This window comes from Euphorbia lathyris, chromosome 4 (genome assembly GCF_963576675.1).
Source record: "Euphorbia lathyris chromosome 4, ddEupLath1.1, whole genome shotgun sequence".
In the NCBI taxonomy this organism is placed as follows: Eukaryota; Viridiplantae; Streptophyta; class Magnoliopsida; order Malpighiales; family Euphorbiaceae; genus Euphorbia; species Euphorbia lathyris.
Genome location: NC_088913.1, coordinates 5,290,647 through 5,306,539, shown reverse-complemented (window position 1 = coordinate 5,306,539; position 15,893 = coordinate 5,290,647). Strand labels below are relative to the sequence as shown.

General features: G+C 39.2%; 1 protein-coding gene across 2 annotated transcripts; it reads right to left on the bottom strand.

The window, feature by feature from the left end:
* Positions 1-6,202: 6,202 nt before the first annotated feature.
* Positions 6,203-12,839, bottom strand: LOC136227821 (polyadenylate-binding protein RBP47-like). Of its 2 annotated transcripts, none has more exons than XM_066016582.1 (6): positions 12,234-12,839; positions 10,244-10,721; positions 9,109-9,176; positions 8,900-9,030; positions 8,152-8,248; positions 6,203-6,608 (listed from the first exon to the last, which is right to left on the bottom strand). In XM_066016582.1, exons 1-6 carry the CDS (start codon positions 12,642-12,644, stop codon positions 6,474-6,476), a joined length of 1,320 nt encoding a protein of 439 aa, XP_065872654.1. In that variant the 5' UTR covers positions 12,645-12,839; the 3' UTR covers positions 6,203-6,473. The 2 variants fall into 2 exon arrangements, with proteins under 2 accessions (XP_065872654.1, XP_065872653.1); XM_066016581.1 differs by having other exon boundaries at positions 9,109-9,191; positions 12,234-12,801.
* Positions 12,840-15,893: the final 3,054 nt, after the last annotated feature.

Genomic DNA, 15,893 nt, shown 5'->3' with positions numbered 1-15,893 from the left:
CAGCTGGTTCCACACCATGTTGTTCCTTGCTTGCCATATAGCCCATAGGACAACCACCCTCTTCTCAACTATATCATCATTATGGTTTCCAAACAGGTGCGTCACCCAGTCTTCTATCCTCTCCCACTCCTCACCAGGTGGGGCAAGATTACAGCTCAACCAACAATCATGTGCATAGCCACAACCAGAGAATAGATGCCAACCATGCTAAATATCATGCGGGCAAAAAATACAGTTTGTTGCTATAGGCACTCTCCTAGCAGCCAGCGTGGTTCTGAGTGGTAAGAAGCCTGACATGAGCTTCCACACAAACAGCTTGATTTTCGGAGGAATCTTAAAATCCCACATCCTCTTCCAATTTACTTCCTCCAAAGACCTTCCCCAGGTCATTTCTTGGAGCTTGTAGCCCGACTTAACCTTGTATAGGCCATTCGGTGTATAGTGTCAGACGATCTTGTCTAGTCTAGCGCTGTTGGGGGCCACCATCCTGTTAACAACTTCCGCTACATCAGCATTGAATACTCCTCTTACTTTCTCCTGGTTCTAAAATCCGAGTGCCTGGTATGAATAGCTCTGCTACGGTCTCTTCCACATCTCCACGGTTTTGCACAGGGCCAATTAGTAGCCTATTCGTGTTCCATATCCATGTATCTGCATGAGCCTGGATCTGATCCCCTCGTCCAATACACCATCTCAGCCCTTCTTTCAGCACACTGATTGAGCTCCAAACACTCCTCCAAATGAAACTCGGGTTGTTCCCCAATTTGGAGGTAAGGAAAGTTCCTCTAGGGTAGTATTTAGCTTTGAACATTCTGCTCACCAAAGTGTTAGGCTCGTCAATCAGTTTCCATCCCTGTTTTCCCAACATGGCAAGGTTGAACGCACGTAGATCCCAAAAGCCCAATCCCCCCTTTTTCTTGTTTGTGCACATCCTTCCCCATTCAGCCCAGTGTATCCGCTTGCTGCCATCTTCCTTCTTACCCAACCAGAACGAATTCATCATTCTTTGTAGCTCATCACACGTCGACCTTGGTAATAAAAAGGTACTCATACAGAAAGTAGGTAAGGCCTGAGCTACAGATTTCAGTAGGATCTCCTTGCCTGCTGACGACAGGAATCTGAATGTCCAGTTGTTAAGGCGTTTTGCCAGGCGCTCCTTCAGGAAGCCAAAAATAGCACGTTTGGATCTACCAATTAACGAAGGCAAGCCTAGGTATCTCCCCGTATCCAACGCAACATGTACCTGCAAAGAGTTTCTTAACCCAATTCACTGATCTTCCTTCACATTAGAGCTAAAAAAGATTCCAGATTTGCTTCAATTGACCGCCTGTCCTGACATTGTTTCATATTCCCGGAGAATTCCTTTGATCTGGTTACATTCCGCCGATGTAGCCTTGAAGAACAGGAAGCTGTCGTCAGCAAAAAACAAGTGTGTGATGCTAGGAGCTCTTGGGCTTATCCTGCACCCTTCTAACAAGCCTTGCCTTTCAGCTCTGCAAATCAATTGGGATAACACCTCCGTGCACAGTAGGAACAAGTATGGAGATAGGGGGTCCCCTTGGCGGAGACCTCTACTAGGCTTGACTGGTCCCACAGTTTCAGAGTTGACAATGAAGGAATAGGAGACAGAGCTGACACAAAGCATAATCCAATTGACCCATTGTGAGCAAAAGCCCATCTTGATCATGACTTCCTTCAGGAAGTTCCAATTAACCCTATCATAGGCCTTGCTAATATCAATCTTAAGGGCCACTTCTCCATTGGCACCTCTATTCTTCCTCTTCATGTGGTGAATTACTTCAAAGGCAATCTGCACACTATCAATTAGGGACCTTCCAGGGACAAAAGCAGATTGGGTCTCAGAAATTACCTCAGGGAGCACCCTTTTCAGTCGGTTAGCAAGGACCTTAGCCAGGATTTTATACACAACATTACACAACGAGATTGGCCTGAGCTCTGTCATTCTCCTTGGATTTTCGCATTTTGGGATTAGAGTAACCAGGGTATCATTTAACTGATCAGGGAAATTAACCGAATTTAGCCATGACGTACAGGCTACAAAGATGTCCTCTCCAATCAGGTGCCAGTAGTGCTGATAGAAACCAGGTCCAAGACCATCAGGCCCCGGGGACTTATCAGGATGCATTTGTTTAACAGCACAGGTAAACTCTTCGAAAGTAAAAGATCTGGTAAGGTCCTCATTCATTTCAGCATTCACAAAAAGGGGTAGAACACTCACATCGATGGCCTGATCCCCTAAGTCTCCCTTGAAGAGATGGGTGAAATATTGGCGCACCACCTCTCTCATTCCAGCATTATCACTGACTTCCACTCCATCCTCGTTCACAAGTGCCTGAATGCGGTTTGTTTGTTTCCGTGCATTGACACAAGCGTGGAAATACTTAGTGTTCATATCACCCTCCTTCAACCAGAATACCTTCGCCCTCTGACGCCAATAGGTCTCCTCTTGTTCAAGTAACACAGTCAGCCTTCTTCTGGCAAGGTTGCACAGCTCAATTGACTCAGGATCAGGCAAATCTTGACGCCTTTGCAGCGTCTCTTTACAACCCGCAATATCCCTCACAAACTTACCCTTAAAATTCCGCCCCCATCTGTCCATATCCCTACAACAGGCCTGTAGTCGTGACGGCAAGGTCATCTGTGCACTCCTGTTCCAGCTACCCGTAACTATTTCATCAAAATCGACCTCCTTTAACCAAGCCCGATCAAATCTGAAACGATAGCTGTTTATCTTCTGGACTGAACCCGAGGGCTTCAAAAGGATTGGTGAGTGATCAGAGTGTGCTGTAACCAGGTTAGTTACCTCATGCTGTGCAAACCGCGAGCACCAACTGAGAGACCCAAACGCCCTATCCAACTTCTCACGAACCCAAGTGTTAGAACCTCTGCCTCTTTCACAGGTAAATGAGCTACCTTTCATTTGCAATTCAACCAAGGCAGCAGAAGCGATGGTATCCATGAACTGTGTAATTAGGGCATGCGGGTACTGTGGTCCCCCCAGCTTCTCATCCTATGTAAGAATGCAGTTGAAATCTCCAATAATAGCCCACGACATCCTAGAATCTCCAGTCAAACTGCCTAACAGGTCCCAAGATTCTCTCTGTCTGCGTCTATCAGCATACCCATAGAACCCGATCAGTCTCCAATCTCCTAGAACTGCATCTTTGACAATAGCCTTGATATGGTGATCAGAAAATGATTTGATCTCCATGCTCTGAGAGTGTTTCCACAACATTGCAAGGCCTCCACTATGCCCTCTAGCCTCAACCACAAAACACCCCTCGAATTTAATCTTCTGCCTGATCACTTCCATCCTCGTCTTATTTACAAGTGTTTCAATTAAAAAAACAAAGCTTGGACAGTGAGCTTTCATCAGCTCACCCAGAGCCCGAACTGTCCGGGGGTTGCCCAGACCCCGACAGTTCCAACTTAGGAAACTCATTCTTCCCAGCGGACCTGCATCCCAGGTCTCGCCGATTCCGAATCTGAATGGGCTGATTTATCCACACCTTGTGCAGAAGAATTGGCCTCTGGGTTACTCATGATGTTGGGGTCAATCTCATTTAGAACATTAGTCGAGCACTCTTCCTCTCTTCTCCTCTTTTTTGCTTCCAACAGCTCCATTTCTACGTCTTCATGTAGAGCTGTGTTGACCCCCTTCTGTTTCTCATTCTCATTCCCTGGATTGCCTTGCTCTAAAGGCCCCCATCTTCGTCCGCCCCTCCTGTTATCCCATCTACTGTTCTGGTTCCCCACCTCGCCAATCAGTCTGCTTCCACTATGTTCTCTTAGCCATCTCGAGCTATTAGCCTCAGCCCCACGTCGCATCGGAGCGCGAAGCCATTCTCCCCATTCCCTGGTGATGTCCTGTGGTGCCAGACGGAACAACTGCTCACAGAATCTGTCAGTATGGCCTAGGTGGCCACAGATATAGCAGAAGTTGCATAGACGCTCATACCTGAGCTTGATCAGTGACCATTCTGTCTCTGACCTTTTGATTTTCTTGCATCGTTTGAGCGGGATTCGTGTATCAATCGTCACCCTGATGCGCATAAATTGCCGCCTGATGTTGCTGTTGTTGTTGGGATCATACTCAAGGAATTCTCCAATATAGTTGCCGATCTGCTTACCAATACCCTCTGTCATACAGCCTATCGGTAGCTCATATATTTGGACCCAGATGGCCACAGAGTTAAGTTCTAGCTGTTCCGGTCTTTCTCCTGGCCTCCAATCCACTAGAACAAGCATGTTGTTATCAAACGACCATGGCCCCCCTGCAAGGATCCGCTCTTTATCCACCCTGTGAAAGAATTCAAAGAGGAACAGTTTTGCCTGGACCTCAGACATGGCAATCCCGCGCCCCGGTCTCCAGACGTCTGCGAGTTTAGCCTTCATAGCATTGAAGTTGACCGGTTTATCAGTCAGGAAGCGCCCTACCATGACCAGCCCTGCCTCAACAGTGGGTGGTCCTCCCTGGGCATTTGTAGACCAGTCAAAAGAATCGCCCTCATCCCCTACCAGGTTCAATCCCTCAAAAGCTTTCTCCATTCTGAGAATAGACCCAACGAAACATCACCACGCCCACAATAATACAACCATAGAGAGATCACAGCCTCTATCACCACTCAGAAAATGACCAGCACAGCCCCAAAGAACAACCACACTTCACACCAGCCCTGATCGATGAAGAAAAAACCCAACACAAGACAGCAATAACACAGGAACAAACACTAGAATCCCAACCAAAATAGCAACAACACAGGAACCTCACAAAATCAAGAACACGCACAATATTCCGATATAAGAGAAAGCAGAGACGATCCAAACACGAGACCACAACAACTCGCACAAAAAACAGGGACAGATCGCATGCAAAAAGAAGATTATCGAGATGGAAAACTAAAATCGGCAATCGGAAAAACAAACCAGTCAAGTTGCCATCGTCAGTGTCCAGGAAAGGGAGGAGCTCACTTACTAGAAACTAAACGTCGATCGCCGTGAAAAAACAGTGCGCCGGCGCCGCCGATACTCTCACCACCGACCGGGGAAGAGACACTCTCACAGGCTAGGGCTGGATGACGCCATCGCCGCCGCAATCGCTTTTGCTGAAGAGAAAAAAATGTTACATATACTTCTAATGATTTTTAATTACCTTGTAATTAATAATCTTTAAATTTTCCATAATTAAATATAACCTGCTATAGCAGGTTACCTTTTTTATTAATTTTAATTAACCTTATTTTTATTAACACATATCTAATTACTATTGGATACTAAAACAAAGTTTGATTACTTTTTTTTCCAACATAATAACCATATACCATAGAATTTACCTGCTTTGTTAATAAGTAACATTAATAACAAAATATACCAAGAAAACAACATTAATATCTCTGAAACCAACATTTAATAATCTTAAACCTTTACATTTAATTTTGAAGTTATTTAATATTTTATTTAAAAATTCAAAAATTAGCATAAATTCAAAGATTCAATTTTCTTAAAAAGTTCAAAAATAAGTAAACCAATTTATCCCGCCAATTTGAGAAAATCAGGATCATATTGTAAAAATCGCCGCCCAGACGGCAGATTTCAGAACACTACTTGCAATCCACATTGATGAATTTCATCCTAAACAACCGCCATTTTAAAGAACAAGTTCAAACTAATTTACCGATTTATCCCACCGATTTAAATCAAGACGATGCTATTTAGAACGCTACTTCCAATCCACATTGATGAATCTCATCCTAAACAACCACCACCATTTTAAAGAAAAAGTTCAAACCAATTTTACCGATTTACCCCACCAACTTGAGGAATTCAAGACGGTGCTATAAAAAATCCCCACTGGCAGATTTTAGAACACTACTTCCAATCCATATTGATGAATCTCATCCTAAACAACCACCACCAAGTTCAAACCAATTTACCCCGCCGATTTGAGGAAATCAAGACCGTGCTATAAAAATCCTCGCAGCGGATTTTACAAAGGGTGGCAATTTCTGACACGAAAACACAATTAACAGAGACAACCAGACCGACACGACACGATTGACATGAAAATCATTTTTCTAGCATTTATAACATATAAAACCATATGGAACAAATATATGACACGATTTTGACACGAAACATGAAATTGCCACCTGATGAATCTCATCCTAAACAACAACAAGCATTTGAACAAAGCTTTCATACTCATCATTTCTTCTTGTTTAGAGTTTTAAACAAACAAATAATTAATTAAGACTGACTTCCCAAGCAAACCAGTAAAATTCTAATTTTAAATATTGATACAAATTTTTTGGCACAAACTTCCATAATTATAAGAATTCAATCAAGCTACAAAATTCTCCAAAGTACAGAAAGCCAAAGCAGGCAGCAGTAGCAGCAGCTCAAGCGATCTTACTTTTAATCCCGGGTTTCGTAATTGTGGTGCATCGTACCTATTATGATGCACCTGAAGCCGCAGCAGCTACGTACATGTTCTGGTCCTGGTTTCCTCCTCCCATTCCGTATCCATATCCACCACCATACCCTCCGTAATTTCCCCCGTTCCATTGATTGTTCTGATCTCCTCTCCACTGTTAAATATACATACAAATGAATAATAAGGCACAATTCAAACAATTAAGGTCTATGTTGCACGGAAACTCTTCGTGTCTGTTTTCGTTTCTTTTTTGTTTCCTAGAATTTTCTTAGAAATAACGTTTCCTGGTATCTGTTTACGTGCAACATAGATTAAGGTTGTCAATGATGAGAGAGCGGTAAAATCATGTTTTCGGGTGTTGTACGAGTCAAATATTTCGACATTGAGCCCCTTAAATTTAGTTTCTTTTAAGGGACAAGCACAAAAATAAACCTTGTGTTTCGTGCATTTGCAACGATGTTTCCGAGGTTTAAAAATTTACAAACACAGGTAAGAGATTTCTTCTAATTTAGATTTCTTCTATTTGCAAAGATAGACTTTTTCACTAAAACAGGTAGTGAACATGAGGAATTTCTTTTAAGGGACAAGCACAAAAATGAACCTTGTGGTTTTCGTGCATTTGCAAAGACGTCTCCAAGGTTGAAAATTTTACAAACACAGGCATGAGATTTCTTCTATTTGCAAACATACTTTTTCACTAAAACAGGTAGTAAACAAGAGGAATTTCTTTTAAGGGACAGGCACAAAAATAGTGGTTTTCATGCATTTGCAAAGTCGTCGTCTAAAAATTTACAAAACACGGGTATGAGATTTCTTCTATTAGCAAGGATAAACATTTTCATTAAAATGGGTAGTAGTAAACAAGAGAAATTCTGAGTCACTTTGAAATTTTGAATGCTTTTAGTGGAAAAGGTTTTACATTTGCAAATGGGGGAAACCTCATACCTGTTTTTGAAATTTTTTAAACTACAGGGACGTAATTGCAAATGCATAAACCACTAGATTTATATTTGTACTTCGCCCTTGTTTTAATTTGGTAGCATCAGTCCATGTACTTCAATTATTGCTAAGATTCAGCCCCAAACATGAGATGCACATTGCATGCCCCATCAGTGGCGTGTCATATACCTTATGTTATGTGCCACTAATGGTGCTGTGATGCACACTGGATGGTAGAGGCTGAACTTCAATAAATAGTCAAAGACGAGAGCTAAATAGTCACCAATTAAGGTTCAAGGGTAAAATACACCCATATCCTCTGAAACTTTAGCGTTATTAACATGATAACCCTTGAACTTCAAAACCGGACATAAAAGTCCCTGAACGTTGACATACACTAACATAGACCAAATGACTGTTGGACAATGTAAAAACTGTTTGACAACATGAAATACCAGTAAATCACACTCCTAGCCCTCAACTTTGAGGTTACTAACATCATGGCCCTCAAGGAGTGTGATTTACAGCCATTTCACGTGGTCAACCAACATTTAAACTGGCAACAGATTTCAAATTTTATGTTATTATATGTAAAAGTTCAGGGAATCGTATATCCAGTTTTGAAGTTTAGGCAGCCAAAGTTGAGGGACGACGGGTGTATTTTACCCAGGGTTATATGTTGATGAGGGCCAAAAATATGACTAAGCCGAAGAAGAACAGTGCATAGATTTACCACATCAGCACTTGCTCAAACTTACCTGCTTGTTTGCAGGACTACGACCCCAAGAAAGACGAACTGTCTGCTTGCCAATGGTAGTACCATTCAAGCTTTGAAGTGCATCCTCAGCACCTTTTCTGCAATCAGAAACAAAAGAATATGCTTATTACATGTCCAACAACAAAAGGAAACATGATGCTTTCTACATTGGGTAAAAAGCACCCATGGTCACTAAAGTAGAGGATACATGACAATGGTCACTACAGGAAATTATGAGCCAATAAAGTAACATATTTCAGTCAATAAAGTCGCTAGGATCAGCTCAGGTGATTTCCCCCACCGGAACACTGATGTCAGCACCACATCAGCGACATGTCAGTGACACGTCATAAAAATAATTAAGGATAGCGGACACGTGGAGTCTGCATTGGATCCATGTTTAAAATATTTTATCTTTTAAATTATGATTTTTTGACACATGGTGCTCTCCGTGATTATTTTTATGACGTGTCATTTACATGTTGCTGACACAGTGCTGACATCAGCATTCCGGTGGAGGAAGTCGCCTGAGCTGATCCTGGTGACTTTATTGATGGAAATATGGTACTTTAGTGACTTTATTGGCTCAAAATTTACTTTAGCGACCCCTGATACATATATCTACTTCAGTGACCATGAGTGGTTTTTACCACTTTCTACATTACCTGATCAACTTCTTTTGCAGTTATGATTGTTAACAATAAGCTACCAAAATATAGCATTCCTACGGAAATGAAATACAGAAGTACCTGTTAGCAAATTGCACAAAACCACATCCTTTCCCAACTGGTATTTTCACAGAAACAACTTCACCGAACTGGGAAAATGGTTGCCTCAGTTCCTCATCACTCATATCTGAGTCTATTCCTCCAACAAAGATCTTCAACATTACAAAAATGAGGATATTGTAAGATAATTCCTGTCAAGTGTCAGTGAAGTATAAAAAAGTCAAACTCACAGTTGTGTTACTAGAATCTCCTTCAGATTGGGATCCTTGGGCCATAGCACCATTTGCAGCATGTCCACCTGCCAGCACCAAAGCTAATGAAAAAGGAAACCAAAACAGCTTTAGGTTCATAATAGAAACCAAAAGCAGAAAATATAAGGAAGTGCTTCATTCAGTATTAATCTATCAAGTTACATTACTGGTCAGAGAATTATGAAACCAGAAAATTCAAAAAAAAAAAATCTGGTTCTGCATAAGAGGTAAAAAAACACACATAGAAGTGAAGTTTAAAGGCTCAATATAAGATGAGAAAGGTTAGAAACTCCCAGAAGGAATATCCTACATTTTTCATACAAACACATGGAATAGAAACAATGTCATAAGCTCTAACTCCTGTAAGAAATGATAATTATAACACAAACTAGAAGAGAACAAGTTGACTGACATTTGACATGCTAAAGTTATAAACACATGCAAACTAATCCGAATGATCAGGAGAAACGATTATGTCTTCCAATAAGCAGATAGTGAACACTAAAATACTCATTAAGAGAACAGGCAATAATTAAAAGATACCATCATGTATGTAACATTTGAACAAAAAAAAGTGAAACTTCATATCTACTCTTATAGTTACAGGAAATGAGAAAATAACAAAAGGCAAGAAAAGGCACAAGGCTATCAACAACCAAATATACATAAATAAAAAAGGAATTAATCAAATTTTGCATCTACCCATATGCAGAACCGCTTGGTTCACTCCTTAGGGTGTGTTTGTCCAGGATGTGGTATTGAAAGAAGGATGGAAAATACAATTCTGAAGAATATATCTAGACGAATCCTATGATCAGCTAAACATTAATTAGCAACAGTGAACTGCAGAAATTTTCTAAACAGACAAAACAGCCTTCAAAAGAGATGGGTGGGAAGCAAGGCAGAAATGTTATGAGGAAACAAGTTATTATGACCAAGAATAGAGGGAAGACACAATCCCAATTTTGTGACCAAGAATAAAAAGCAAGAAAACTGTTAGGACACTTAGGAAACAATATATGATATACCTTGTGAAGAATACTGACCAAGAATCAGAAACACACAAAAACTAGTAAATTCATGTTTCTGACTCAACTCTTAGGAGATCATATACCTTGTGAAGAATACTGTTGTTGGTAAGGAGATGATTTTTTGGGAGTTGCAACACCTATGCGCATTGGCCTACTTGAGCAATAAACACCATTCATCTCCCCCATGGCCCTTGACCTCTCATTTTCATCACCAAACCTAACAAAACCATAACCTTTTGAACGGCCAGTATTTAGATCAGTGACAACTTTTGCTCCCTTGACAGATGGATATTTACTAGAAAAGGTTTCCTGCAACATAGCATCTGTCACATCTGCAGCCAAATCTCCAACAAATATAGATAGATCAGAACCAGTTTCTGATCGCCTATCCCCCGCAAAGCTTGCCCAGTTGAGGCGGAAGGGCTGATCCGTGTTTGGCATTATAGAGCCATTATAGCTCTGCAAAACTTTATCAGCTGTAGCATGTGAATAAAACTCAATAAATCCATAACCTTCTGGCTGACCAGTTTGCTTGTTGCGAATAACTTTGACAGATGAGACCTGCAGATTCAATTGACACTAACATCAGAAAGCAGAATCATGAGGCTTCCAAAAAATATCTCCTAAGAGAAGTTTAAGAGAAGAACAATTCAGAATAGTCTATATGCACATATTAAGAGCTAACTGCATGCATATGAATGAACACAAGCATTGTACAGAAAATACAATAAAGGGTACAACATAACAAAAGTACGATGTATTATATCTTTACACATATTGAACAAGAAATTGGGATTTCTTTGGGCAGGCAAAGTCATATCTCTTATCGCCAGAACTTGATGTGGTGTATATTTGGAACTCAGGTAGCTCATTTGATAAATTTTATGCACATCAAGGCAAGATGCATTACATGTAGACATCTTAGCCGGAAATTCCCTGGACAACATTGTTTTTGAAACATTAGTCTTTCATGTTTTGGTTAGTCTGACTGATAATCTAGGTATTAAGTTTGAAAAGAAATTAAATTGATTATTTGATGGGTTTTGACCAAGAGAATCGGCTTCCATCAGAATTAAGCTATTAGTTGTCTGCAGAAATTTGATTTCATATTCCTACTTGAAACTTTTAGTAATAACTATTGCACTATCTACTCCAGAAGAAGGTATACAAATGCCAACTTTGTAATATTTGATTAGGTGTTGCACGCTCATTCAGATGCACTAAAATTATGGATATTTTTGTTGGATAACTTGGATTCCTTTTTGTTTTTTTTTATTCTCATAATTTATTTTTATTTCAAATAGTCAGGAAACATGAAGCCCAACATTCAACTCTAATAATCCAGTATTCTAGAAAGCATCCAGATGTCTGCCAATATAAGATCCAACACATCAAACATAATCTCCCATCTGTGAAAGGAAACATCAAGTTCCTTGTTTGAAACAAGACAACCAACTATCTCCCCTTTACAGCACATCACTACTGGTAAGGAGCTTCTGAACTGAGCCCCAATATATATTACATTCACTGTAATATCTCAGTACATTATATGAGATAAGAAACCTAAGCAAATTTCATTTCCATATAAATTTTGAGAAAGCAGTAGTTGTGAGCAGTTGTTTAACTAGTAACTCAGACATTTTGAATGTAATACATAAAACAGATTTCCTTCATTAGGAAACAAAATAAACCATACTAATAAAACTACACTGCAATAAACTTCAACAGCGAACTGAATTCCAATATATTTACATATATTTTTAGCTTAATTGCAGAACCCAACTCTTCGATATTTCAAACACAACCAAATATACAAGTTAACTTATTCAATTACACGTCTCAAATCAAATCAGTTCAACATCTATAACATGTCTTGTATACAATATCACAAAACAACAATTTTTACTTTCAACAAAGTCAAACAAAAAAATCACAAAATCAAATTGTTAGCAACTGAAAATCAACTATCTCGTGGACTTAAATCAAGAACAACATCAAAACACAAAAGATCTAAAAAACCAACAAGAAATCAAAATTTACAAACAACCGGAAGGTCTTACACATTTGGCATACCTCGCCAGTATGAGAGAAGCAATTATGCAAATACGTCTCATCCATCCAATGAAGCAAATCCCCAACCCAAACAGTCTTAGCATCTTCAGACGCAACTTGTTGCTGCGGTTTCTGTTTCTGATACTGTTGTTGTTGCTGCTGCTGCTGCTGCTGCTGCTTTTGATACTGCTGTTGCTGTTGCTGATAATAAGCCATATACTGATGCTGTTGCTGCGGGTACATCATCATCTGCTGCTGCATCATCGCCATAGCAGCTGCTGGATACTGCATAGACGCCATCCACTGTTGCTGCTGCTGCTGCTGCTGCATCTGTGGAACCCATTGCTGCTGGTGATGCTGCTGCTGCTGATTTTGCGGTTGCGACTGTTGTGGAGGCGCTGAACTCAGATCAGAACCGTTACTTTGTTGCATCTTGATTCGATCTGATAACAAAACAAACTCTCCTCTTTCCCTCTTCTCTGGTTTTACTCCTTCCTGAATTCGAATTTTACTCTCTGAATCTTCTTCGGCGAGAGCGAGAGAGCGAGGGGCGAGAGAGGGAGAGAGGAGAGGCTGGAAAAGGAAAAAGAAGGGTTTACAGGGTAATGCTTTTAAAGGGAGGCGCTTTTGGATTTTTTTTTTTTTTTTTTTTCATGATTAGGGATTTTGAGTTTAACGGTGTTAAATGTAACCGTTAGCCTATCTTACTTTGGTTTCACCGTTAATCTGCCGTCTATTATATGCGGGACCCATATTTTCAGTAGGGTTTGTTACTTGTGTTGACGGCTGAGATTTAATTTAATCATTGATCTACTTGCTTACTGTTTACTGCTCAAGACTCCAAACTAGTTCTATACATTACACATAATTAAATTTATCAATATCTTATTTAAAATATAATTAATTGTATTATACTTATAAATTATTAAAAATATATCTGAAATTATATCATACTTTATCTTTATTTTTACAAATAACAATCATAAATTTTTGGGAAAATTACAAAACTAGGTCAAATGGGAGGCTCATTTACATATTTAACACATTTACTCAACATACTACATATCTAGACTGATTTTGTGTGACTTTTTCATAATACTCTCAATATTTACGCGTGTCTCCCTCCCTCCCGTCTGACTTCGCATATTCGATATTATGTGAAGCCTGCGAAGCTAATGTTTGGGTTTACTTGATGAATTTAATTAGCATATGCGAAGCCTGGGAAGCTAAAGTTTGGTTTACTTGATGAATTTAATTAGCATATGCGAAGGCTGGATGTGTTTTGAAGTTAATTCGCGAAGTGGTATATAACAAAAAATGTCAAACAACAACGGATTCTAACATTAAAATCATAACATTATGAAATTTCACAACAAGATTGGCACAATAAACTCCTAACAAATCACTTCATAATACATAGACTCCTATTCACTAAGATTGCCACAATAAACTCCTAAAAAATCACTTCATTATACATAGGCTCTTATTCACCACCGATGGATGGATGTCTCACGACACATAGGCTCTTATTAACCACTGAGGGATGGACGTGTCCCACGGTGTAGACTCTTATTCACAACCGATGGTTGGAAGTTCAGGCCTTTTTGAATGGATATCTCTCATGGCACCCTAACACGTCGGCTTCCAAGAATGAATATTATGTATTCAACTACCTTCAGAAAAATTTAATCGTGTTAGTTAGAAAAAAGGAAGATTTGGCTTCGCCAAACGACGATTCGCTAAGTATGCGAACATAAATGTGCAAAGAAGATGGTGATTTTACTTAGCGAAACAATGATTTCGCGACGTCCGCGAGGAGGAATGTGACACTCTGACTTCACAAAACAATGATTTCGCGGAGTCTGCGAGGGGAAATGTGACGCTCTGACTTCGCGAAACGATGATTTCACGGAGTCTGCGTGAGAAATTTATCGAATTACCTCGCAAACTTCGCGTAATCATCGTTTCGCGAAGTGAAATCGATAAATTTCTCCCCATAAACCTCGTGAAAACCGCATATGCTAAGTGGATTTATGGCAAAAACGCAGAAAAAATAGTATATACTTATATTTTTCGACGAACCCAATATGATAAACTGGGAAAAACGATGAAAATAACGTAGAATCACCATTTCTTCGAACGAGCAGGAAATGGAAGATGAAGAACCATGGCTTTATTTTCTAGGATTAGGAAGTTGCATAATCAAGAGATGAAGAGAGGAAGAAGAGAAATACATTGTGATTTGAAGAAATGGTGCAGAATTCGTGCAATTTAAAGGAAGATAGGAAGATCAAAAGTCTTGGAATCATTAACGGAGGAGCTGCCACTGTTTCGCGCAACCAAGGAGAAGAGGGGAGAGACCGTTCGCGTTTGGAGAAATGGGAAGGTTAGGGGTATTATGTGAAAGTCACACAAAATCAGTCTAGATATGTAGTAGGTTGAGTAAATGGGTTAAATATGTAAATGGACCTCCCATTTGACCTAATTTTGTAATTTTTCCTAAATTTTTAGATATTAAACTAATGGGATTAAAAAAAATTAACATTTTTTTATATTTAATAATAAAATTGGAGCTCTTAAAAAAATTGGAGATTAATATTTATTTGGATGAAATATTTGGAATTTTTTCTAATTTGTGCAAAATACGGTATTATTTTTAAAAATAAAAAATAAAATCACATTTATTTTTATGGTTGTGATATGTGATACGATTCATGACCGAGAAAATAGTTTAATGAATTATTTCTGAAATTAACTCAATTTGCCTACACTATTTTAAACGTTATATGTAAAATTGCTCCCGAGTATTAACGTTAGGTGTATTTTTACACTTTATCCCTAAACTAATCGAAGACCACGAGATATCACTGTGTCATTTTCCCTTTCACATGAGACAAGATATATGATAGACATTTGTTTTTGTGTCATCTGAATGTTTTTCGCGATACTATTTTAAATTTATGTCATCTAAAAGCTTAAATACAAACAACCTTAAATTGCATGTGGCGTTACATTGACGCGCGTCTGTCATCACAAAAAAACACGATTTTCGAAAAGGTACTTAATCATCACGAATTCTTCGTAAACTTTTTAAATTTATATCGTGGATATTGATTGCTTGGAATTATATGAAGAACCCATTGTGCATTCATAGTATTTTCATCAAAGAGTTTGGATTCCTCATAAGACTTCATTCATATACATAAAAAGGAAAGTCGTTAGTCGAGCTAAACGACTATAATCTTAGCGCTTATTGGGAGGCAACCCAACTCTTTTAATTTTATGCTTTTATATTTTAGAGCTTAATTGATTTATTGGAAGCTTAATCGATGAAAGGGATGGAACGATCATGAAATAAGTTGATTAAAGATGTGCAAAATGCAGTTCCAGATCCTACTTGACGAATAACATCACCTACTCGTCTAGCAACATCATTGCGTGACGAGCTAATTACTGTTCGTCCAAGACATACTTCACATCTCAATGACCAGCTATAGTATTTTGACCATAACTCCTCCGTTTCTACTCCGATTGATGCGATTCAAAATGCGTTCGAAAGCTAAGATATTGCTTTACAATTTTCATAAAGGACTACAAGCCTAAATCTGACAGTAGGCTAGTCAAAAGTTCAAATCAATACAGAAGTTTTATTCTTACACATAATGGAGGGAGTTTTCTTCT